Raw genomic sequence first — 24,993 nt, 5'->3', positions numbered from 1 at the left:
TTCGGAGGTAGAGACGGAATAGGAGGGTTCCACATACATTCTCTTACACAAATTACATTGCTACCCTTCTCAGTATCAGTCTCGCTTAATTTTGATCCCCACCAAAGAACATATGCTTGGCTTTGTTAAAGGGAACGGGGAGGAAGGAGAAAATACATCACACCACTTCTGCTCTCAAACTCCTGGCTTATCAAGCATGTTCTAGTTATTCTTGGAGATCTAGCCCCACTTGTCTCTACTGACCCAATGGGAATTTTGTCTGACTTATGACAGCTGGCTCAGATCCTGACATTAATGACTAATTATTGGAAGAGGACTGGCAGCTGCACCAAGGAAATGAAGGACTTCTTGTACATCTCATTCAATATTCTGACAATTTTATTAGCAGCAAAACAGCTAAGATTGTAATGCAAAATAATATAAACAACATCAATAGGAGCTATTCTTTCAATTCAGAAATATACAAAATTGTTCTTACCTTGTCTTTTAATGAGAAGGTACCTGGGCTGCCTGCAAAGAGAAATCTGTTCTTGACTTTTAGTTTACCAAGATTAGCCACAATAAGATTGTTAGACTTGGAGCTTTCAGGGATAAGCAGGACAGGAGCACCAGCTTCAATGTCAAGAAAAACTCGGGAGGTTCGCTGTGCCTGATCTCTGACCTGGTGGAATAAACATCCAATTTAAAAGATACTTTGAAGTGCCACAGAATAAGTTACCAAGATGTAGTCATTTTTGGTAATCCTGTAACACCACTGGTCATTTTTGTAATCTCTCTTTATATAAACTTTTTAAAGGTAAGATTTATTTCTACTGCTTCTAACATCTAATATGAAATAGCTTCCTCCTATTATGGCTCTTGGCCGTTATATTATTAAAATACATTCAGAGGCAGTCCAATTAAAAATTGGCTCATTTGCTGACAAATGCTGATAACAGCTAACGTTTATATTAATTTAAGACCAAATATATAGATGGACAGAAATCTGAGAAATTCTAAATTTTCTCCCAACCTACAATAGCGAATTCTTGTTTAAACTGATAACTGGTTTGGAAAGAAAGGGCTGCGACAAACACGGAAAACAAACCAGAAGTCATGTTGAAGACAATAAGAGTAAAGCATAAAACATTTTACTGTCCCAGCCAAACTCAAGTATGTATTAATATGGTAACACTGAAGTAAAATTGAACTATATAAAAAAAAATCTAAACTTCAGTTTACCTACAAATTGTTTACAGTCATCCCAGATTGAAAGGAAGTACATAATCACATCTGTAAATCATTACAGCTGACAACACTTTTCATCAGCTCTTTATTAGTGAAAACACATTAGGCTGAAATTTGATCAGCATATGAAAGTTTTTACCCATCTACTTCAAATCAGCCTAATTAAACCAACTAGGATTAAGGATTCCAGAAAGAATCAGGTATTCTTTGCAACACACAGAAGTACCAATCTAAATTCAGAAAATAGGGAATTTGAGCCAGCATTTACTGTTTCACCTTCAGAGTTTACCCTTACAGTCAGACAAAAGCGCAATATAAATCAATCCCCTTCCTCCCAGAGGCCAGTGAAAAACAAATTAACCATATGTAATCTCTCTGCATTTCCTGACACAAATAAATAAGCTCCACAAATACATGTCTAAAAGTGACAAAGAAGAAGCCATGAGAAATTCTTTATACAAAATCCAAAATTCTCATGTATTCGTCATAATCAAAAGATGTGCTATGAAAATAGCTGTTGTTTCTTCCAATAGAACTTCAAGATGTTTGTATATTTTCAGAGTATTGGTCCATTACATTTCTGAAAAAATACTGATATTACTAAAATAATATTCAGTCACCTAGTAAATAAGACCCAGATACAGTAAGGATTAACTTTCATTGTTAGAGTGAGAACAATTTAGGATTTCATATATTACAAACTGAAAAGATCAATTAGACCATCAAATCCATTCCCCTGCAAAGCTGGGATACATTTTCCTGATAAATTCACCAATTAGAACTTCTACATGAGATCGATGATTTTATTTATCGTAATACAGGTGTGACCCACAGGATAGCTGGTAGCAGACTGACTGATCTTCATTTCTTGGCCCCAGTCATACAACATGGGTCAAGATTGCAAAAGGTTATATGCCATCATATCACAGGGATTAGTATACACTGATATGCCTGACTAATGTACACTGACACTTGCCCATTTAAAATGTAATTTTTTGGGGGGGTGGGGGGGCAATCAGAAATGGTTTCCAGTAAATAAGATCCCTCATAACATCTAATATGTTAACCGTGTTATGCATCCCCTGCAATACTGGGAAATCAAACCTCCTTACAGCCTAATACTTCTCAAGTTACTATGAGACGATGCGGTAAAACAAAGTGCATGCCGTATTTCAACAGCCAGGAATGTCTACACTGTAGAAAGAAAAGTTAAAAAAAAACATACTGTTTGTCCTTCAATTGCTGCTCTCTGGCGCCCTAGAACATCCTGAAGCTGAGTGAAATGTTGGATGAAAGACACCACCTCCGCCTGAAAGCGCTGAGTATGCACATACTGAACTGATGCCATCCGCAAGCTGACACGAATATCACACTCTCTTTGTAGCAAAGGGTCAGGTCGCCCATATCTGTGATAAAAAATAAAATATTGAAGATAATAAAAATTTAAAAACCCCTACATTTTTACATTCACTCACAGTTGAGCAGCAACATTTGCAAATTCTGTTTCAATGAAAAGTGACAATTTTAACTTTAACAGTACCTTACACTTGCACAATTAAAAACTGAACTTAGAGCACAATTTGAAAGAATGAATTCTTAATTAAATCCACGCATGTATAAATACCACTGTGATTAAATTAAGCTAGCAGAAAAAAATGAAATTCTGAGTTTTGACTGCTACTTTATCTTTAACTTAGTAGGTCATATATCCAGATATCCAGAACCGTGATATTTTATATCTCAAATACCGTATTATATGTTACAATACTTCGGTCATAAGTGACGGTAAAAAAAAGAGAAGAACATTCAACTCTGAATTTCAATGTGTTCTGTTGATTTAAGTTAATCTTAGTGCTGTCTGAACAATTTTTAAATCTACTTATTTTCTAATGACAGAATATGAAGAAAAGATAGCACAAAATGGCATTTACACTGAGCACAACAAGCTTTAGGAAGTACATAATGTTGAAAAAGCCTAAGTCTAAAATGTAAGCAAACTTATTGCAGTTCAAAAATGGTATAATTTATAATGAATGGGAAGTTTTGAGGGCACAAAAAGACCCAAATGTCATTAGAATAGTTCAGATTTTTATCATAACACTAGCTGATCCCCCTGAAGGGTCAAGGGCTGCTGGAATTGTGACACTAAAGGAGGTCCCCTCGCCTCTCCCACATATCTTCCCTTCTCACTTCCTCATTTATATATGCTCTGTAGCCTGCCACTACAAAAATATGCCATCCTTTAGAGGACACCACTCACACAGCCCTAGGCTAAACCTAAAGAGGACCATGCGGTTGCCTGTATATACTTTTCATGGGTCTGATGCAGAGTTCCTTAAAATGAGAATTTTGCCCAATATGTCAATGGGAGCTTTGTCTTTGTAAAGAACTCATGATGGGGTCTAGTGTGTTTATCTACACAACATGCTGCTTTCTAAAGTTTAAAAGTTAACATTTGCTCTAATAATAATAAAATCTTTGTTTAACATTAGTTGTATCAAATGACACAAAACTGTTCAATTTAAAAAAACAAGTGCTATTTTATTTAGGGAAAGGTCAAACTTTTTTGTTTTTCAAATCACTCTTGACAGAACCATGAGCAACATTTTTAAATAATTCCTTCCCTGCTGTGTGTTGACAGATACCCATCAATTAAAATTACCAGTCAAATCCCTAAAAAGAGTTTATAACAGATACAAGAGTAAAATTTTAACATCACAGGCTTTCAAGATAGAGCTCTTTATAAGCTGAACATTCTAATGTTTTTTGATATTTTGTTTTAATAACCTGCTAAACATTGTGCAACAAGAAAATGTTCCATTTCATACTTGTAAGTTTGGAAAATGAGCGCCTCTTCACCACTTGTAGTGAAACGTTCTCTGTAAAACTCTCCATGAGAGGTAAGATCACTTAGGGACAGGCTTCCAATGCTTCCCTGTAGGGCTATATCTCCATCTACAAAACAAAAGAAAGACCATTTATTATCTACCTTTGAGGACATTAATATTAAATAACTTTCTGCAGTAAATCCCTTGTTACCGTACAACAGGCTTACCTTTACTGGGATAACCTAGACCTTTAACAGACTATTGAACAAAAGAGATGGGAAAACACAAAATCTCACATTCCAAAAATCAAAGCAAATCACTCCTACAAGTAAAATAAAAAGATTGTACTAATCTAAACAATTTATGTTGCCAAAAATAAGGTTTGCATATGTAGTCTAATCATTACATTTCAACCCCATGCCTAAAAATTGAGATGTACACATTCTGAAAAGTAAACAAAAATCAATGTCACTTTTTTATAAAACAGAACAAAAAAGGTTTCAAAAACTAAACAGATTTAGATCCTAGCTGATCTCAGTACCAAGAATTAAGTGTTCAGCGTGCTACAAGTGATGCAAAAGTTCCAAAAAGAGGTTGTTGTGAGATTAATCCTCCAAACCTAGCACCCTATTATGCACAACACGCTGGAAATTAACTTTAACATAGGACAATACACATGTCTGGATGGGGTTAATTTATAAGACTGGAAAAGAATGGCTGCAAGACTGTTTAAACAGAATAGTTGTGCACAACAACCATCTTTCATTAATATAAAGGTGTAGAAAAAACTAGACTGGCAGGATATAAATTGTCATTTACAGAAAATGAACTGATTCTATACACTTGTGGAACCTCCAACTACTGAGAGTTACTTAATCTCTAAACCCCTTGATTTGAAACAGTAAGCCCTGTAGCTTTCAGTCTTAAGAGGGTATTCCTATTTCAGTGTTTGCAGGGAACACCATGTGACACAGGACAAGTCACGTGTGGAAAAACACTGCGAGCTACCTGATGCAGTGATTTAATCAATACCAATTAACCGCTGAAAGTCTGCATTAAAATTTGCCTGATCTGATAAGCAAAAACAAACTCCCAGTAAAGGAAAACCAGTTCAAGACACTATTCCAACGCAGCGATTCCTCTCATTCTAAATTGTATGCATTTTTTAAATATTAACTACCACCTATACTCACCAATCATTTCCAGATATGTGACAAGTTTTGACACATTAGCTTTAGCTAGCTCACTGGTTGTCTGATTCAACACTAAGGATAGGGAATGAACCTGGTCAAGCAAAAAGAAACAGATTAGTAGTATGTAATATGATCACATAACTGGAACCAACTCTGAACTGATCTAAAGAAGGGGGAGGTAAAGACCCTCTTTCTCTCTGTTATTGAAAACAAAAACTCAATTTTAAGAGTGAGAACATTTGCCTTTAACACCCATATCGTCCCCTTCACAGCCTCCACACAACGAGACTATCTTCCTTGCCTGCCTTTCTGATGATCTGAGCCCCCTCTTGGAATCCCTCATTGTCATTCATTTCTCCATTGCATAAAGTTCAAGGTTTTTGTCCTTACTTTCAAGGTCCTTCACAACTCTGCCCATCCTTCCACATCTGCTAGTCTCTTGCTGCATTGTCCACTCTTCCAATAACAGTCTGAACCACCCATTTTTCATTTCTCCCACAGCTGCCTTTGCACTTTCCTCCAAGTACCCAATATACGTGGAACGTCCAACTGAACTAGTCTCTAAGTCCACTACCCTATCCTCCTCCATATGCCTTTTCAAGACATTTCTACTGTGACTCCTAAATGAAATCAATCCACTAACAATGGGTAGGTTGGGAGGTGGGTGTCATCCTTTTTAGTAGACATTTATTTACATTAAAAAAACAAACATTCAAATTATTTGGAACCCCTCAAGTTGCACACTCTCAGTTATCCTATGTAACCACAAGGATATATTACGATTACCTTCGTCCTTCTTCCCCTTCCCTCTTAATGTTTGTGCCTTGTCACAATTAGAATGCAAGACCCTTGGGGAAAGAACTGTATTCCTACGTGTCTATACAGTAACTAGCATAATGAAGCCCCAATTCTGACTGGGGCCTTTGGGTCCTAGATGGGTGCAACAACCACCTGATTAGTCTTATGAGACTCATTGGGGGCCTCTCAACCCCCATTGAGTGCAAGTCTTAGGGAACTGGTTGAGCACCCGCTGCACCTTAGGGACCTTAAGATTTTCAATCAACCACCCACATTAGCTCTAGGATTGTAGGTTCCACATCTTCCTTAGGAGGGTTCTTCAGAAGTCTCCCGAACACTCATCCTTCACAAAGTTTTAGGAGACTCATTGGGGCCTTCTTAATCCTTAACCCAGGCAAGCCTCCTGGGGCTTGGCAGGGGCCCTCAAACCTGCCCACTTGAGTGGAATATACAAGCCTCAAGGGGGTCATGGTGCCATCAGTGACTCTTGGGATGCTCTTTGGGGACCCAACAAAGCCAACCTCTCCCCAGAGGCCTTATGAGGCTTGTTCATCCGTGACATGGGAGGATGACCCTATTTAGGAGTCCTTCAGATTCTGCCGAGCATAATAAGCTATCTGGGATGGCTGGGGGTGATGAGTTATTGGGGGTCCAGTCAGCCAGATAAGGTTAGCAGGGAGTAGGAAGCCTTCCTGATGTGTCCCATAAGGCTTGCAGAGGTGAGTGTGGGATTGGGGCGCTGACTACTCTCCTACTACAGAGTACTTGACAGTCTCTCTTTGCCTGTTCTGTGGTAATCAGAGTAACTCCAGTATTCCAAACACTGGCTATCCAAAACCCTTTTCTCTAAAAATCAAATCTGTTCCCTTACCCCAAATTCACATAAAATGCAAATTCATTATTATTAATCCCCTATTTTGCAAAGATTTTGTATTTCCTTCCAAAGACTTTTGTATAATTGGGAGTTACCACATAGGTTTTATATATATTGTGCGTAGGATACATATGAATGATCTCCACTGTAAATATAAAATGTTAACTTGAATTAAAACACAACTAAAATTTGCATAAAGCAATGTGTTATGGAGACAAACATGGTCAACGTCCAGCATCTGTATTTCTAGTACCTTAAGGTTCAGCTTGGTGTTTACAGGATCCTGAACTTCAGAAGTTGATAAGATACTTGCTTCCGACTTCACCATCTGCTGAATATCCTCAGGCTGCAGCTTCATAGCATGGTTATCAGCAGTGGATCCAATCCCAAAAAAATCCAATATCACCACCCAGGTTTGCAAAGTTATTAAAACGTCTAGACAGTTGAAGTCAACATCCACACTACGGTTAATTTTGTTATAGCGAGAAGAAAATTCAGAATGTTTCTTGTCCACTAGGAATATATTGATATGAACCAATGAATCGTCAAAGTTATTTTTTCCTGAAGGCACCTTGGACTTGTTTAATGTCGGAGAAGGTGGGGGAGTCAAAGGATACTCAGTCTCAGCATCTTCTTTTTGTGTTTTACGGGAGGCACAAGTTGGTCTTTGGTACAACTGAAAGACATTTGGTGCTTCTTCCATGTGGGAAGGGAGGGAACGTGGCATGTCTGGATACTCCACATGGGATACTGAAGGGCAAGATTGGGAAAGATATTCCTTGTGCGCTAAACTGGATGGTTTGGGTGCTCCACGGGACACCATGAGGTTCTTATGCATAGAGTCTGGACTTTTTTCCAACAGGTCTTCCATCAGCAAAGAACGCAAGGTAATCTGAACGGATAAAGTATGTGGATGATCCTTAGTGAATTCAACATCAAAATCCTGAAACTTTAAGCTGACCAGACCTTGTGCTCCAAGTGTAAGATCTCCACATAACTGAACCTGGAGTTCTGAAATACGAAAGTTTGCTTGAATCTGGGTAAAAGATTTTGTTTCCCTAACAGGCATTGACTTGTTTGGAACAGCAGAAAAACTGGAATGGCTAAACAATCCATTCTCCTTCCGTTCATTCGAGAACTCTGAGCCTACACTGCGAAGCGATACTGAAGGAGAACTAGGACAAGTTGAAGATGTAGAACTGGATGCAAATTTATTCAAATCTTCATTGTAAATTAAATGGTCAAGGGTTTGCAAAACTTGCTCATATACATGTTTTGCTAACACCACCTGCATTTAAAAACAAATAGTCATAAGTCTAGTATCTATTAATATTTTCCAAGCTCAGCAAGTGTGTAAAAAACATCTCCATATTTTCTTAATGTCAAAATATCATTGTTTCAAGTACGTTAGGCCCCAACAATTAACTTTCATTAAAGTTCTGAAAACATCATGTAGCAAAACATTCTACTCAGAATCAATACTGCTTAGGTGTATCTACTTTGCTTCCCTCCCTTCACCACCTCCATCGTTACTCGATTTTTAAGAACATTCACATGAAAAAGGCATTTAAATTCTTAACATTTCATCTGTTCTACAGCTGCTTCTTCACATGAAGTCATAATCCTCCGTGTCACACCATCATAATTTCCACAACAACTAATCAATGTCACAGGCAGAGGATTAGCCTTTTAAAAAACAACATGGGCTCAATTAATGAGGAATGTTTGAAATACACTACATTCTGTTTCAGATTGAAGCCAGCATAGGCCTGACTAGCAAGATCCTGGTAGCTGGTACACAAATTGAACTGTTCCACAAATTCAAGATTTCAGCATCTCCCGTAGCACAAAACTTGTGTTGGAAACACCAAACTAAAAATCAGGGGATTCAATCCCAAAGAGAAAAATATAATTTTTTGATCAATGATAACTGTGTTCAATTACAGAAACAATTTGATCTTCTAAATACTACTTCATGCCACAGTTTTTGCAGGAATTGGATTTTTTTTATTAATGCTGGTGAAAGTTACCAGAATGACAGCGCTGAAGAGTTAATTCTTCTGCCTATCTACAGACCAAGTACAGCATGGGCAAAGACAGTATAAGCTTCCCAACACCAGCCCAAACAACTTGACCTTGAGGAAACACTTCTGGGATGAGAGGAAAGCCAACTTTCTATTGTTATCTGTAGCAGGGTGCTGGTGCAAAAGCACCTAATTAGCCCCTGCCCAGTCAACTCCAATCAGGGGAAACAGTTTGGGGATGATGGAAAAGGCCTGATGCCGGCCTGAGGATTGGCATCACTTGCTGACCTGAGAAGCCAAGGGCTATAAAGGCTGGGAGGGAGTCAGAAGGCAGGGGGGCAGCCAGGGATAAGTCAGTCAGGGAGGGAACTGGAGGCCTCCTAGCTGAAGGCTGACTCTGCCTGTAAAGGAGGTGACTAATCCTGTAAAGCTTGTATATAGACAGACACTGGTGGTGGGATAAACTTTAAGTAAATAAAGAAACAGGTGTTCCACAACCCTGAAGCCTCTCTGAGCCTTATTGGGGGTAGCAAGCGGGCCCCAGGAAGAGGGGCAGGACATGAACCCTGTTACATTATTGAATCCTTGATCTTTGTTGAGATTCCTAACAAGCATGCCAAGTAGGACAATGGTAGTGGGGGTTCTTGGTGCTGTGGACGGAGGATGACTATGAATGAAAGACCATCAACTCATTTCAAGCAGACTACCAAAATGCCTTATGATACTAACTTCTGGACAACATTGCCCTGGGTTAGATTTGAACAGGCAATATAGAGGTAGAATTCTGTATTCCATTTTCCAGTTCCCTAAACAACCCAGACCCTGACATTCTTCTATATCGTCAAAAAAGGCTTTTTAATCAAAAAATTGCTATATTCAACTGTGGAGTAAAACATCTATATTCATACTGGTAAATATTAAATTATTATACCTGAAGCGGGTTGACAAATTTTCCCTCGATTCTCATAATGCTTGATATTCCAAAGTCTTCGTTACTCAAAGGGAACGTCAAATCTAAATCTCTGTCTATTGGGATCTTTTCCAATTTAAACTGGATAGTGGTGTTGTTCAGAATGTGGAAAGCTGTTATTAAAAGATATACATACTTACATTTTTATCCCCAACATCTACAGCATTAAATACTAATCACATCATACTGAAACGTAACTGTCAAATTAAAATAAAGGCAAAAATTACATCACCATGGAATATATAATTACCTGGAGACTGAAATTGGCTCTCTTTTGACATGGGACTGAATACGTACAGCCCAAAAAGGACAACATAAGTCTGCTTTTGCTGATCTAATTCTGAATCTTTCGGTTGCTCTAAAAACTTTTTTTTAAATTGTAGTTCTGATTATATTTTAGCGAAGCTGTGCATGGAGGCAACTATTCAGTTTTCAGATTAGGAGTGCAAAATCTGGATACAAATAAATGTGAATTTGTCCACATTGTAATTAAATTCCCAAGCAGCACATTTTATGAAAAGCCTCTTTTTAAACAGATATTTATTTAAATACGCTCAGGTTTTAATACTACTTGCTAGTCAAAAGAAAGAAGCCAGAGTTTTTCATGTTACTTACCATGACCTTTATGTAATGATTCAAAAAAATCATGACGAGTAAAGTTGGATTCCTCCTGGCTAGTAACACTGGGAGTACCTGAAGGAGGGTGTAACCCTTGAGTCATCTCACTTGCAGACTCTTTCCTGACCATAAACTGATTGCTATTTAAAGAATACATTTTAATATCTTTAATTTCAACTTGCAGTCTGTCACTTCTAGACTCATCTTCTCCTGGCACAAAATTCTGAATAGATATTTGTCCTAGATGTCCTACAAGCAGTTCAGGGCTACCTGGCTTGCGAGGTATTGATACAATTGGTGACTCAACATTTACATTTAAGATAAGCTTAATGGTATCAGTTTTGAGAGATGATGGTCCAAACCCATCTTCTTCATTATATTCTAAATTGAAAGGGTCTCTTGATCGTGGTGTTGTATCAAACAGAGAAACCATTTCACTGTATTCAGCAGTTTTAGTTGCCAGGACAGAGGTAACTTTTGTTGCTGCTGTCTTCAGCATGGTGCAGAAATTCTCTTCCAATTCATCCATGGATAAAGTTAGTTCTTTCAGAAATTTAGCTGAGTGGTTGTAATGTAAAGAAGCCATTTTGAGGTTCAGGGAGCATTCTTCTTTTGACTGCTCTACGAAATTGAAGCTCAAAGCATCTGGAAGGCTACTTTCCTCATGAAGCCTGACAAACAGAGATTCAAAGTAGCCAATATCACTGATGAGATTTTCATACCTTACTGTATTCCCTATGCTGACAACATACTGGTTCTTAACGTTATCTTGTGTCAGATCCATAAGGTGCAAGCAGCCAAGAGAGCCATTTACATCCAACTTGTTACACATGGAGACATTAACTTTGGTGCCACCAATGCTCGCTGTTGCAATTTTTCTGCCATATTTTTCTCCATTTGTCATTCCAACTGTCCTAAGGAGGAGTATATTTAACCAGTGAATGTCCACTGCTACTTCTATATTTCGTTCATGGGTAGACTGAAAGGTTTCCTGCTCCCTGAAATTTCTTTCCAAGTCAGTCATTAAAGGTTGAGGGCTAGAATCTTCTTTTTCCTTTGGGAAGGATTTCTGGAGAAACCCGATCAGCTCAACAATTGTCTCTGGATTAAGAATGATATCCAAGTTGTTCACCTGCACTGATATCACTTGGAGCGTGCTGTCCAAATTCATTGATGGGCATTCTGCACTCACAAATTGATATTCCAGTTTAATCAAAGATTCTTGATCTTTTGCATAATTACCAGATGAAATATTTGAGGCTGTTGCACATTTCTCTGTTAAACTGGCCACATCAATTGGACAGGCTTCATTTGGTCCATAAATAGGAGACTGTGCCCTACTATCTTGAAGTCTTCCTGTCGGAACATCAAAACTAAGATTCTTGTGAGAAGCCATCAAAAGATCAAAATCAGAGCCATATGTTTGCATAGTGTCAACCAGTAATAAGCCATGAACAGTTAGTGACACTTCTGCATCATAAGGCCTCTTCACAAAATGGGCATTGGTGCCAAAAACCTTGAGTACAGAGATATATCGCCCATTGCTTTCAACACCTAGCTGCATACAGTTAACTTTAAATTCAGCTAAAAGAAGTTGAGACTCTACAAGAACCTCCCTAGTATGTTGTTCAACCATCATAACACTCTGTGTTAAATTCATTACAGAATCATGCAAACTTCCACGCTGATCGACTTCTGTGAAAATCTTCTCTTTCCCTATGTGTAAAGCATCTGGGGACTTAGTTTCAGATGTACTCAGCCTTGCAAAACAATTCTTCAAAGCTGATATTTTATCCTCATTGATATGTATTTTCAAGTCTGGTAAATTCCCAGATAGGACAGCTCCTGGGTATTTTGGATCAGACGTGTATATCAATCTGCGCTCCAACTGCAAATGAACATTGAATTTTTCTACCACATGAGTTGGACCCACATCGCTATCCTGAACATGTTTCCAGTTATCTTTCACTCGTCCAACCATGATCTGAAGATCCATAAATGACAATGTGTATCTCTCATACATTTTTTTACTCATTAAGTGTGCATGTAGTTGCTCTTCACTGATTTCTACTCCAGTCAATTCAGATGTTTTGATTCCACTACTTGTGGTGGCCTCAGAAGGCGGGGTATTGGGAGGAGTTGCAAGAGGTGTTTTATATTCATCATCACTCAGTTCATTGACCTCTGATGACAAACCACCTGCACTCTTCTTTTTAGACTCATCTGTAGATTAAAAAGGAGGGACTCATCAAAATCATACATTCTTTTCCTTTGGATACTTCTAAAATATTGACCTTGTTGTATGTTTTGTTTTTAAACAATGGTCAAGAAATTGTCAAGTGCAGTACTCATGTAGTACCCGATCTCTTATCACTAGATTTGATAACAGTAAGAAAGCAAAAAGAAAAGTAACCACTATATTTCTTGCGCGTGGTGCAAACGTGACAGAAACATATTTAAAAAAACTATTTTAAAAATTACACATTTATGTGAACTTTTGTTAATCTATTGTTAAAATATATTATTATACATTATTATTACTATTACTGAAGGAGATTAGAGGAAAATATTTTTTCCTATGTTGATGTGATGCACAACACTTTGGGCTGATTCAAGGGCCATTGAAGCCAGCTAATTCAGACTAAATTGACTTAAATGGGATCAACCCTTTTGTGGCTAATCAACTTTACTGTCCATAGAAGAGAATCAGTAAAAGACTAATCTTGCAATTTCCATTTTTGTTTCTGTGTGGTTTAAACATAGCAAGAGAGGAGAGAAAAATCATGCCACTCAAAAGAATCTAATTCCAATTTAAACCTTACTAGGGAACCCAAATGGATGCTGTGAAAATAGTTTACTCAGAGTTTGCCCAGTTCAATCCATAACGTAGCAGTTACTAAAAAAAAAGCTGTGAAGACCTTGCAGAAATTGGTTTTTCGATATGCTAGAAAGAGGTAGAATGGTACGTCTAAGGACCTTGAGGATGAAATCCTGGCAAAACTCCCATTGACTTCAGTGGGATCAGGATTTTACTCCGGACTGTAGAGTTCATCAGCATCATACTATTTTCCACTGAGGAGACATTAAAACTAGGTTTCTTTTAAGGTTAGGACATCTTCATTTTCAAAAATGAGTACTAAATAGAGAAATCCAATGTAATAATAACTGTTACTTAGCTATACTGCATTTTAAGCAGATTTGGTTTTTATCTAAAAGCTTACTTTTTTTTAAATTGTGTTTTAGTTTCCTTTTCAGTTTTTGTACATTACTATCAGCACTGTGGTTCGACTCTGTTATAAAAGTAATTGTTTTATTTATTGGATACTTAAAAAAAGAAAATTCCTTTCACTCTCACCAGCTAGCCCTTGGCAAATGCCAAGAGTACTGCCTCACAGGGCTCCATATTTTGGAGACCATCTTCAAAACATGCTTTCTCTGGGACAGCTGTCTCAGACTCTAAGCCTTTCTGATTCTCTGTGACAAAAATCCCCAGTCTGCTCAAATGTGCCAGACACACAGGTTACAGATGTAAATTGCCGTAGGCAGACTTCAGATTTCATACTAGGTCCTGTAGAGGTAAGGCCAGCCCTGGACTAAAGTTTACCCCCTCCCAACCTTCACCAATAAATATGGTGTTAATACTAGTAAAACTGTATGTGTGCCCAGGCAAATAGAAGAATGCTAGAGTAGAAAAAAGTGTGTTTCTACCTTATACATATAAACAGATACAGTTTATTTCCAGGCCATACCTTGAGAATTGGTAAGTAACATTCTTCCCAGGTCCAATACTACTAACACTGGGTCCACAAATTTGAAGTCATCAGGAAAGATCACCTGAGGGGCGGAAATATCGAGGCACACTGTCCAACGTTTGCTGTTTTCCTGAAAATAAAATAATATTTTCTTCCCATTCACAAAACAAAACAAGAGTCAATCCTATCCAAATTATAAAGTTCAAATAGCAAATCTCCACTGATACTAAGTTACCTGTATAAGCATAACATGCATTTGACACTGTTTTATGAAAAAGTATCAGAGCCTGAATATTTTCTTCTCAAAGAAAAGATCCTTTAATTTTTTTCTCTTGTTATAATAGCTACTTATGACATGTACATTACTAATACAATTACCCTTTAATTTTTAGGAAGGGCAAAGTAATTCCCGAGAGCAGCTGAAAGATGATTACTACATACTTGGGAGAGAATTTAAAAAAAAAAAAAAAAAAACCTCAACACCCAACAACTTCTATTGATTTCAATGGGAACTTGAAATATGGGGAACTTTGTGGATCCCTGCCATGTTTCAGAACTAATATAAAAGGCAAGGAAACAAAACACATTTCTGAGAAAAAAAAACTTACAATGAAATCTCCCACTAGTAAACGATCAATAGTTTGTCTGATTTCAGCTTTTGTCTGCATTTTTAGTTTGTTGTACTGTCTTCTAGCCGCTTCAGCCACTCTCAGCTCTAGCTCAGACTGATATCCAAAACCTGCATGAAAGATACAAATCTGACTATGTATAATTTTGTTCACATATTGCTGAATCAGGAAGAAGAAGTGAGAATTTATTTATTGTGATTTATAAAAATGTAAACTAAGTTGTTATTTTTTCCAGGAAAGTCCATAACAGACAGCCAAAAATTGCATCTATAGCCTGGAGTGACCATTCCCAATAACAGCCCTAAACACTAACAGTTTCTCCTCCCTTGGTGTTCAAACCTCAGCTGCTAGCAGAGGACCTCACCCTCCTGATTGAACTAACCTCGTTATCTCCAGACTGATTCTTGCCTGCCTATTTATACCTGCCTCTGGAAATTTCCATTACATGTGTCCGACGACGTGGGTATTCACCCACGAAAGCTTATGCTCCAATACATCTGTTAGTCTTAAAGGTGCCACAGGAGACTCTGTTGCTTTTTACAGATCCAGACTAACACGGCTACCCCTCTGATACTTGTATTACAAATGATTATTTGGCAAAAACAGAGCTTTTAAGCAAACAAAGGATTTCTTAAATCCTTGTCTGATCATTATGGCGGGTCACACCTTCCATTTTAATTTCCTGAACAAAATCGGACTAAATGTACTGACGGGAATTTAAGGAAGGGCTATGAGGCAGCCAAAATCCTTCCTAATTGTATCCATGTCCCTTGAGGAACATTCTGATCTAATGAAAAGGAAGGAAAACTATTTCTATACTAGGCCTGTCCCATATCTTGCTGCTATCAAACTATTAGTATTCAAATATTAAGGACTCAAAAAGGATCATTCATTGTTCCTTATTCTCACCATTTCTGCCCTCAGAAGCAAACATACAGAGCTGAAATTCTAATGGCAGCTGACAAAGTTCAAGTTCAGGTCAAGCCCAGGACAAGCAAGGATTAGTTCAGTGAAGCTCTATCCTTACGGAAGAGACACAACAATTGTAAAAAGGAAGAGACTCCCTCTGACAAATCCAAGAGCGGCAACGACAGACTTGAGAGAGGGACAGATTGTGATAATGTGGCATCTACAAGAGTAGTAAATTAAAGCTGGTAGTGTAGGGAGATATCCTGAAGGCATATCCTGTCTACTTCAGAAATCAAGAGAAGCCCTGCACTATTTCTTGATTTGAATTTACAATGGAAACTCTTATTGCTGCTTTACCGTAGTAACTATGAGAAAATCAATCAAATTTGAGAAAAATAAATAAGCCATGAAAAAATATATAAAACAAAAAAGGTTAACCTGAGGTATGAACCCTTCCCTTGTAGAAGAAATCGGCTACTTTCTTAATGGCTTGTGGATTGTAAATAATATTTAGAGGTCTGGTACTGACTTCCAGGCGTCTCTCAAAATTGCTGCGGGCTGGGTTTCTCTCATACAGCATCTCAAATACTGGTGCATCAGGATCTGCATCTGAATCAAGATAACAAAAGAATCTAAAAGCAATTTTGTCTAAAATAGCAGTATGGCAGGTATAAAAATCAATTTTTAGTTTGCATGGGGGTAGTAAATATCTGACGATCACTCGTACTATAGTATTTAAAATTTTTAAATTACATTGGATATGCCCATGTTGGTACAACAAAGGCAGCTCAATTTAAAAATAAACATTCATAGACTTTAAGGCCAAAAGAGACCATCGTGATCATCTTTTCTGACCTCCTGCATACCGCAGGCCCCAGAACCCCACCCACCCACTCCTGTAATATACCCCTAACCTCTGGCTGAGTTAGTGAAGTCCTCAAATCATGATTTAAAGACTCAAGTCACAGACAATCCACTCTAGTTGAAACCAGCAAGTAACCCATGCCCTGTGCTGCAGAGGAAGGCGAAAACCCCCCAAGGTCTCTGTCAATCTGACATAAGGGGAAATTCCTTCCCGACCCCAAATATGGAATTAGTATTTGTCTATAATTAAACAACTAAAATTTTCAAAACTGGGTACCTAAAATTAGGTTCCTAACTCAAGCAGCAATCTCATTTTCAAAGATGCTGAGTATCAGCAGTTCCTACTGAATTCAATTTGTCAAAATCAGGCCATTTATTTAGGTGTATAACAACCCAATCTTGCAAATTTGCTTTGCAAAGGTGGATCTCTGAGCCCATGCAAAGCCCCATTGACTTCAGCGTGGAAGATATCCTGCAAGTTTCTCTATGCAAGTTCAGAGCCTAAATATGGATATAGGAGCCTAACGTTAGGCACCAACATTTGAAATTTTTTAGCCTAAGTATTTCACTAATATATTTTTCAAATGCATAATCTGGTTGCATGCTCAGATCAGGCATAAAAATGAAAATATTACCAGTGCTCTGATTAGTCATTTCTGAAGATGAAGTCTGGAGACCAAAGGAGGAGACGCAGCCAACCTCTTTTTGCTAATTAGAACAAAAAAAAAATTGAAGGCCACCAAACGGAATATAAAAATAAGCCATTTAATGTACATACCCAAATTTAAGTTGTGTTTTTCCTTATTATATTTGTTGCCAATTTTATAATGCAATGTGATTTATAATGATTATAATGCCATTATGACATGTATTTTTTTTCCATATAACCAATAATGAAAGAAAGGAAAACAATTTGCATGTGAACATATAAGGAGGAAAAGCTATTTTTCTTAGTCAACAAGCTGATGTCTGAATAAAAATTGCAAGTGGAAATCACATTTCTACAAATTATAGTTAATAGACTTCAAGTCTTCAAGGCTAAAGCAAAATCAAATCTTTCATCCCCCTCTGGTAGAAACACTTAAATTCTTCCGTGACAATACTAGAAGAAAAGTTCCTGGATCCTAGGTTTGTGGTCTAGAACTAAATGCAATTGAAGCAAGTCTTCCATGGGACCCAAGGTTTTTCGTGGGGGGGAGGGGGAGGGAGAGAGAGAGTTGGTAAATAAAGCAAGAACAAACAACTCTCTAGCTAATTAAGCAGCAGCACTGATTATTCCAAAGCTAAATTCAGTCCAACTGGCTCTGAATAGTAATATCCAGAACAGTAGTCCCAAAGATTAAAAAACGGGAAGAGCTTTATGGGGGATCCTTGCAGAGAAAAAAGTCAAAGATCATTCAGACATTTTCCAGTTTATAGATTTTCGTCTGTGCTTATGATGTTAATGCTTCATACTAAGATACATATGAAGATTAACATCAGTATTTTTATATTCATGTTTTGCTATATATTTTTTTATTTATATATCAATCCTGAAATGGCAACAGTACTATATCAAGATGTAATTGCATTCTTTTACATACAGGATTAGGGAAGACAAGAACAGGAAATATGGTCCCTTGTGTTGCTAAATCTCGCAGAAAAAGGCCACCCAGTTGAACTGTGAGAAGGGAAGAATTTCTGCGGGGAAGGGATTCTGCTAAGATCTTTACACCTGGAAAATAAAGACATAAGTGGCTATATTGCATTCTAGAGAAAATAAATGACAATAAATGTATTTATGGATGAGAGATACACGTGTCATCTTACATATTCATAAGCAAGCTAAGAAACAAGACAAGAGCTAAGACTGGACAGTTATGCTTCACTGACAGTCTTTTAAACCACCAGTTTCTCATTGCTAAGCATTTCTTCAAATTTAAGAATTAAAGCCCTTGTAATATAAGGGGATTTTTTTTTTTTACAAGTAATGTGATTAGAAGTGTCCGCAAATATCTGCATCAAAATGTTGAAAAATGCATTTTGGGATAGATTACTAACAGCATTTTTTGCACATTTATTTCTACAAATTTATTGTCTGAACTCAGAACTAAATACCAGAAAAAAAATTCAAGTTATAAAATTTGATTACTGTGAAACTGTTCAAATGTCTGAAAGTAAAAAAATTTATTACCACTCTATACATAATAAAACTTAAATGAAAGTTTAATACATTACTTTCGTGTTCACAATCTCAATTACCTACTTCAATCCTAAAATAATTAAACCAGTCAAGGTATAAACTAACAAAACACAGGCTTACCAAAGGCAGTGAGATCTGAACTTGAATTGTTTCAGTACTGTTCCATGACATTAGCTCAGTCATGAGTGGCTGCATTATTTATAAAGCAGACAAAGCTCCTGTCCTATTTTAGGTATGACAGCTATCAAAATTTGAAATATGTTACCTGAAAATTCCAGCTGCATGAAAGCACTTTCATTTGTACAGAGAGCCCTCTTCTCCTTATGCAACAAGGTGACAGTGCCACCGTGCAACTGGAGATTTAATTTAGCAAACACGTGATCTCTTTTTGTAAATGTGTTCATACTGGAGGCATCTGCCGCTGGATCAAAAAATTCATCAGCACCTAATTTAAAAAGGAGAACAAGGTGAGTTTAACAAACAAGCTACATAACGGCTAGTGAGCAAAAACTTGAGACTTCATTTTCGATGAAGGACAAAGATGGCCCAGCTACGGGGGTGGAAGGAATGAACAAGTGGACCACAGCTTATTACTTGCTCAATCCGAGCTCAGCAGTCTATACTTCTCCTGCAATAGTTATCACTACAAACAATTAAAACAGTGCGGGCAGCTGCAATCTTTATGTTGCTTTAGAAATTAGCCATCTCCTCAACTCTAACAGAAAAAACTCACACAACTTTTAATTTCATTTTAGTCGATGATTAAGAAAAAAATATTTTTAAGTGTTTCTCTTTTATACATATTTATTTAGAAATTTAAGTCTACATCTCTCTCCTTTTAATGATATGAATTTTAAAAATCATTTCAGTTCATCTTTAACAAGTATTTAACGGAGGATACATCTACAGTGAAGAAAAAAACAAAAAGCCCTATGACAGCAAGCCTCAGAGCCTGAGTCAACTGACTTTGGCTTGTGCGGCTTGCACTGCAGGGCTACAAATAGCAATATAGATGTTCCCGTTTGGGTTGGATCCCAGCCTCTGAGACCCATGCCCCTCACTGGATTTTAGAGTCCAGGATCCAGCCCAAGCAGTTTACACTACTATTTTTAGCCCCATAGCACAAGCCCAAGTTAGTTGACTCAGGCTCTGAAACTCTGACACTTTTTTTTGGGGGGGGCAGTATACACATTCCCTAAGGTGATAATTTGGAGATAAAATATTACCATACCCAGTATGTCTTCTGGATTCCACTGTTCTTGTGTTTCTGGTAGCAGTCCCTCAAAAGGTTCACCTTCGTATGTTTGCTGAGCGAATCCATACCAGCCCCCCCACCCAGGAAACCAAGACTGAAGATACTGCAGCATCCCTCTGGTACTGCTGCATTCAGAATCTGCAGTAGGAGAAACTCCAGGGGACTCAGATAAAGGCTCTTTAACACTCTGTTCCAAATAAACAAAATCAAAACACACATTAGGATAAATAAACGAAAAGAACCTTTGTCTTAAAAATACAGAATGTACTATTTCATTCTATGATTCCATCTACTATTTACTGACTGAACGTTCCTAAGCATAAATACCATACAATGCTGTTTTCACTTGTGATGTCTAAACGGACTATCATCAGAATCTTGTTTTATACATTGTAAACTTATTACCATAGTTAGCTGGGGGGAGGGATAGCTCAGTGGTTTGCGCATTGGCTTGCTAAACCCAGGGTTGTAAGTTCAATCCTTGAGGGGGGGACACTTAGGAATCTGGGGCAAAATCAGTACTTGGTCCTGCTAGTGGAGGCAGGGGGCTGGACTCAATGACCTTTCAAGGTCCCTTCCAGTTCTAGGAGATAGGATATCTCCATTTATTTATATTTACAGGCATATGTATGAGTTAACATTTCTGGACTTATCCAGATCGGTTTCTTAATTTTTCTTAGTTACTCGATTACCTAACAGTTGCCAGAATCATTTGTAAGGCACCCTGACCATAGCTCAATCAATAAGCATTTACTTTTAATAGAACTCTCACTCAAGGTTACAATCAGTAGTCAACATTACATCTTATGAAATGGGCCTTAAAGGGTCAATGTTTGTACATTTATAAAATTTGCACTATTTATTCCAGGAAAATTCCATTATAGGTTTCAGTCTTAGTTCTCTCTTTTAATATTAAAGAGCAAGAGGAGTTGCTAGTATGGAGCTCAATGTTATCATCACTGACAGTCAGCATATGGCTAGGGGAGGGGGCTTGCTGCCCGAGCACCCTAATAATAGCACTCAGCATATCACAACTGAAGAATTTGAGCAGGATTGTGGTTTTAGCATTGGCATCACACTGCTCAGCATGAATATACTGTACATGCTACAATACCTTTTACAATGAGGAAAATATAATTTCTTGTAATACCGCACCTTTAGGTTCTCAATATTATCCAGTGTACAGAAAGTCACTCACCTCAGCTACGTCATGGAATTTGTCATAAACAATCTCATGTAAAATCTTCAACTCCTCAAATGTCTGCTCTTCTTCAATACGATGCATTTCTTCCTGCAGTGGCAAAAAGGTATGTTTGTGTTGGTTCACAGGCAATTAAAGCTTTATACTCTTCAAAAAACACACTCTGAGAGGGAGATTCTTTCAAGCATCTAAGGGATTTAGCAGCACAAGTGCACACATTTTCACTGGGACATGTGCTCCTAAATCCCATAGGTGAATTTGAAAATCTCCAGAGAAGATACTGGAACACAGACATATAATGGGAATCAAAGCCAATTAGTTCATTTGATATACAATTAAACTGAGTGCAAATATGCATCTATGCTGCAGGTACATAAGAGCCAAAATTGGAACTGAATTAATGAAAATGAACAAGGAAAGCTATGAAACTACTTTCTGTGAAGAGAATTCATTCCTCGAGGCCAGATGCATCAGAGACAGTGTACTTGGTAGTCTTGTTCCAACTCTTGCATGATAAGGGAGGACTTGGATTGTCTACAACACCAAGTGTGTATGTGATGGTGGGGGGTGACTTGCAACCCTAGAACAGCTGTTTCTTGGATGCTTGAGGGATCTTACTAACAGCAAAAAAATATATATAAAACCAAAGATTGTTTTCAGTGCCAGAAAAAGGCTTGCCTATTAAGTATTGTTTCCAAACTTTGTGACCGGGTATATAGATGCTCAAATCCAATTTCAAAAGAAAACAATTTGATATCATACTAATGTAAAAATTTACAAAATTAATGAAATATACATTTTAAAAAACTACATTAAAAAGTTATTTAGGTTACAAAGTGACAATGTTATAATGGAATTAAGATAGCATCAAACTGCATGGGCATAAGGAACCAAAATGAAGGCTGCATCAGTTGGCAACCATGTATCTGACATTCATTAACTTCTAAGTGCTCTATTTTGCAATCTAAATAACATTCCTTTAACATAGTTTTTTGTATGAAATTTTCTAGGTGTGTAGTTTTTTTAAGATTTATTTTTTTTTTTTTTAACATTCTGCTATGTACAGCTAACAACCCACCTATCATGCATCATCAGCAAGGTTTCAGCCCTGAACCTTCAGCCCTGCAGCAAAGCTTCAGCTAAGGACTAACTACATTAGCTGGCTATAGGAGGATATAATCCTGGGGATTACGGGAAGGGAAAAGGAGGGAATGTAGTGGAGATGAACTATTGGGGCCACGTGCTGGGTCTGATCAGGTGAGTGGGGAGGGCACAACCCATCTCCCAGAAGCTAGGGGAATGCGTGCCTCATGGGGGAAGATGGGCCATTGGGGCCCCGTGCCAGGTGATGGTAAAAGGGGAGCCCAGGTCAGCTCCCTCCCTCTGCTCCTGTCACTGCAACAGCTCTGGAAGCTCCAAAGTGTTCCCAATACAGTATGCGCTGCTGCTGTTTTGGCAGCAGCATGGCCTGGCTCTTTAAAATGTTTGTGTTCAGTTACTTTGACATGCTGCAAATGAAAAGGCAAATGGCAATTTTCCAAAGTTTATAGCTCAGCCAAATCTGAATGCAATAGCTAAATAACATTGCAAATTGCAGGAAAACTGAATAGCAATTCTGTCTTCCATTTGAAAACCAAATCTTGAAAGAACTACCTTAAACATAAAAATTTACTTTTCCTATTCTTCCACCTCCCAGTATGGAAGGCTTGGGACACTATCTATAGTTTTGCATTTTGAAAGACTTCAAGTAGAAGTTTCCTTCTTCATCTATAAAAAGATCAGCATGAATAATTAGGGAAGAAGCACCATTGATAATTGCAAGAAACAAGTAACAGCTCAAGGAAAAGTTCTCTCTTACAATACAAAGAGATTTTACGTGCTAAAAACAATTTGCTGCCACACAACATATTGTTTAGCAAATTTAAAATAACTCTACAGTTAAATATGAGGTAAATTTTAAAACAAGAACATAAGCAAAACACATCTAGTTTCATTTCAAAAAGATGCTAGGGTCACATATTGAGATGTTATCTATACTGTACAGTACTTGCAAATTTCAATACCTGTTCCGCAAAAGACAGCGGGATGCCTTTTAACTGATTGTAATACATATCTGTGTAAGACACTGCATCTTGGGCCCGGTGTAATGCGAAGTCCCAGGTAGAGTGTTGCCTCTGTTCTCTGATTTCTGAAAGATTAGCGTTCAAAGCAAAGATCCACCATTCTCGGCAGCTAAAACATGTCAAATGAATACATTTCCAGTTACTTTGATTCTCAATCCAGAGGAAAGGCTGGGTGAGAAAAATAGAGGGTCACTAGCCAGGAAATAAATGGGCACCACAGCCTCAATGGCACGTCAACCCAGCATGTCCTACTACTACAGTAAGAAGCGCTACCTTCATTTCATCAGCTCCTGTGACCTTTACTCTTAATACAGATCCGTGAACTGAGCGTGTGGGGTTCCCCACCTTCTTCAACCAAAAAAAAGCCAACTCATTCCAAAGGGAAGGGGGGCAAAACTCCTATGCTATTTTCATTGTTTCATCATTTCATTCTTATAACTTGTGACAGAAGCACTTAAGAGCTTTGGATAAATGCAACTTTTATTTTAGGTATAAATGCAAATTAAATATAAAGCAATAATTCACCTGGTGGAGCATAGAATATTAGAACTATAATTTCAATTTATTTCTAAATTCTGTGCACCACATAATCACTAGCTACCACCTTTGTGATTTTTGCCCTAACTTTAGACTAAACAGTGTTGTTCAGATAAGTGTAAAATAAACATAAGACTGCATAAAAGGGTATGTTACATCACTACATAAAAGTATCAGTAGTATAAAAAACTTACTTGTCAGTTATCATAACCTTTGGTTTCCATTTCCTGAATTTTAGCTGTCGCTCTTTTCGATCCAGTTCCTTTAAGAACCCCATGATTTGTTGATACTGCATCTTTTAATAAAACAGCATATGAATAAATTAGGCAGTGTTAATGTATTCTGTTAAATTAACAGAGTGGTTTATAATGTATCTGCACAATGATTAAATCTCAATTTTACGTTCTGTGGGTCCACTGAAAATAAACAACATCTAAAGCATGATCTGGAGAAGCAATTCACTGAGAAATCATTTTACCTGTGAAAGTTTTAATGGTATTGTCTCAAGCTGGATATCACACTCAAGCCGTGGTGTATGTCGTGATCTTAAAGGCTCCTTAGAACAGTTTCTCTTGAGGAGAGCTGAAGTACATAAAGGCTCCATGATGTAATTATGATCACGGCTCTCCATACTTTTGTCCATTGCTTCCTGTGAGTTACAAGCAAATTTAATCTGTCACTGCATAGAACACACATACACAATTTATTTAAATGACGATCTGCGGATTCTACTAGGTGTCTTACACTGCTGGAATTCCATCTCCTTTAACCAGGTTTTCTCCTCATGAAATTGTTCTTATCAAAAAGGTAATCTTGTTTAAATATTTGGGTAAATTATTTATACAGTGCCATAGCTGTGCAAGGTACTTCACAAATGATAATACTTTGCATTTCTATAGTGTCTTCAGAGGTTCTCAAAGCACTTTATAAAAAGAATGAATTTAGTCTAGTAACACTCCTATAGAGGTAAGAAAATACTATCCCCATTGCATAGATAAATACACCGGGG

General features: G+C 37.6%; 1 protein-coding gene across 5 annotated transcripts in view; it reads right to left on the bottom strand.

Moving 5' to 3' along the window:
- Positions 1–24,993, bottom strand: part of VPS13D (vacuolar protein sorting 13 homolog D) — a 183,431-nt gene that overhangs the window by 148,483 nt on the left and 9,955 nt on the right. For all 5 annotated transcript variants that reach the window (XM_026659907.2, XM_026659908.2, XM_026659909.2 and 2 more), the window contains exons 7-24: positions 24,463–24,633; positions 24,179–24,279; positions 23,388–23,556; positions 21,322–21,414; positions 20,100–20,310; positions 19,134–19,313; positions 18,270–18,400; positions 17,322–17,394; positions 16,261–16,431; positions 14,893–15,023; positions 14,282–14,414; positions 10,530–12,755; positions 9,876–10,027; positions 7,174–8,208; positions 5,249–5,339; positions 4,056–4,182; positions 2,453–2,633; positions 479–661 (exon numbers count right to left, since the gene is read on the bottom strand). In XM_026659907.2, the coding sequence (XP_026515692.1) occupies positions 479–661; positions 2,453–2,633; positions 4,056–4,182; positions 5,249–5,339; positions 7,174–8,208; positions 9,876–10,027; positions 10,530–12,755; positions 14,282–14,414; positions 14,893–15,023; positions 16,261–16,431; positions 17,322–17,394; positions 18,270–18,400; positions 19,134–19,313; positions 20,100–20,310; positions 21,322–21,414; positions 23,388–23,556; positions 24,179–24,279; positions 24,463–24,633 (5,559 nt within the window). The remainder of the gene's footprint in view (positions 1–478; positions 662–2,452; positions 2,634–4,055; positions 4,183–5,248; positions 5,340–7,173; positions 8,209–9,875; positions 10,028–10,529; positions 12,756–14,281; positions 14,415–14,892; positions 15,024–16,260; positions 16,432–17,321; positions 17,395–18,269; positions 18,401–19,133; positions 19,314–20,099; positions 20,311–21,321; positions 21,415–23,387; positions 23,557–24,178; positions 24,280–24,462; positions 24,634–24,993) is intronic.

The sequence above is a fragment of the Terrapene carolina genome, unplaced genomic scaffold (genome assembly GCF_002925995.2).
Source record: "Terrapene carolina triunguis isolate 2854851 unplaced genomic scaffold, T_m_triunguis-2.0 Scaffold714, whole genome shotgun sequence".
Taxonomy (NCBI): domain Eukaryota; kingdom Metazoa; phylum Chordata; order Testudines; family Emydidae; genus Terrapene; species Terrapene triunguis.
The sequence above is the reverse complement of the archived record's forward strand: the minus strand, read 5'-3'. Positions and strand labels throughout refer to the sequence as shown.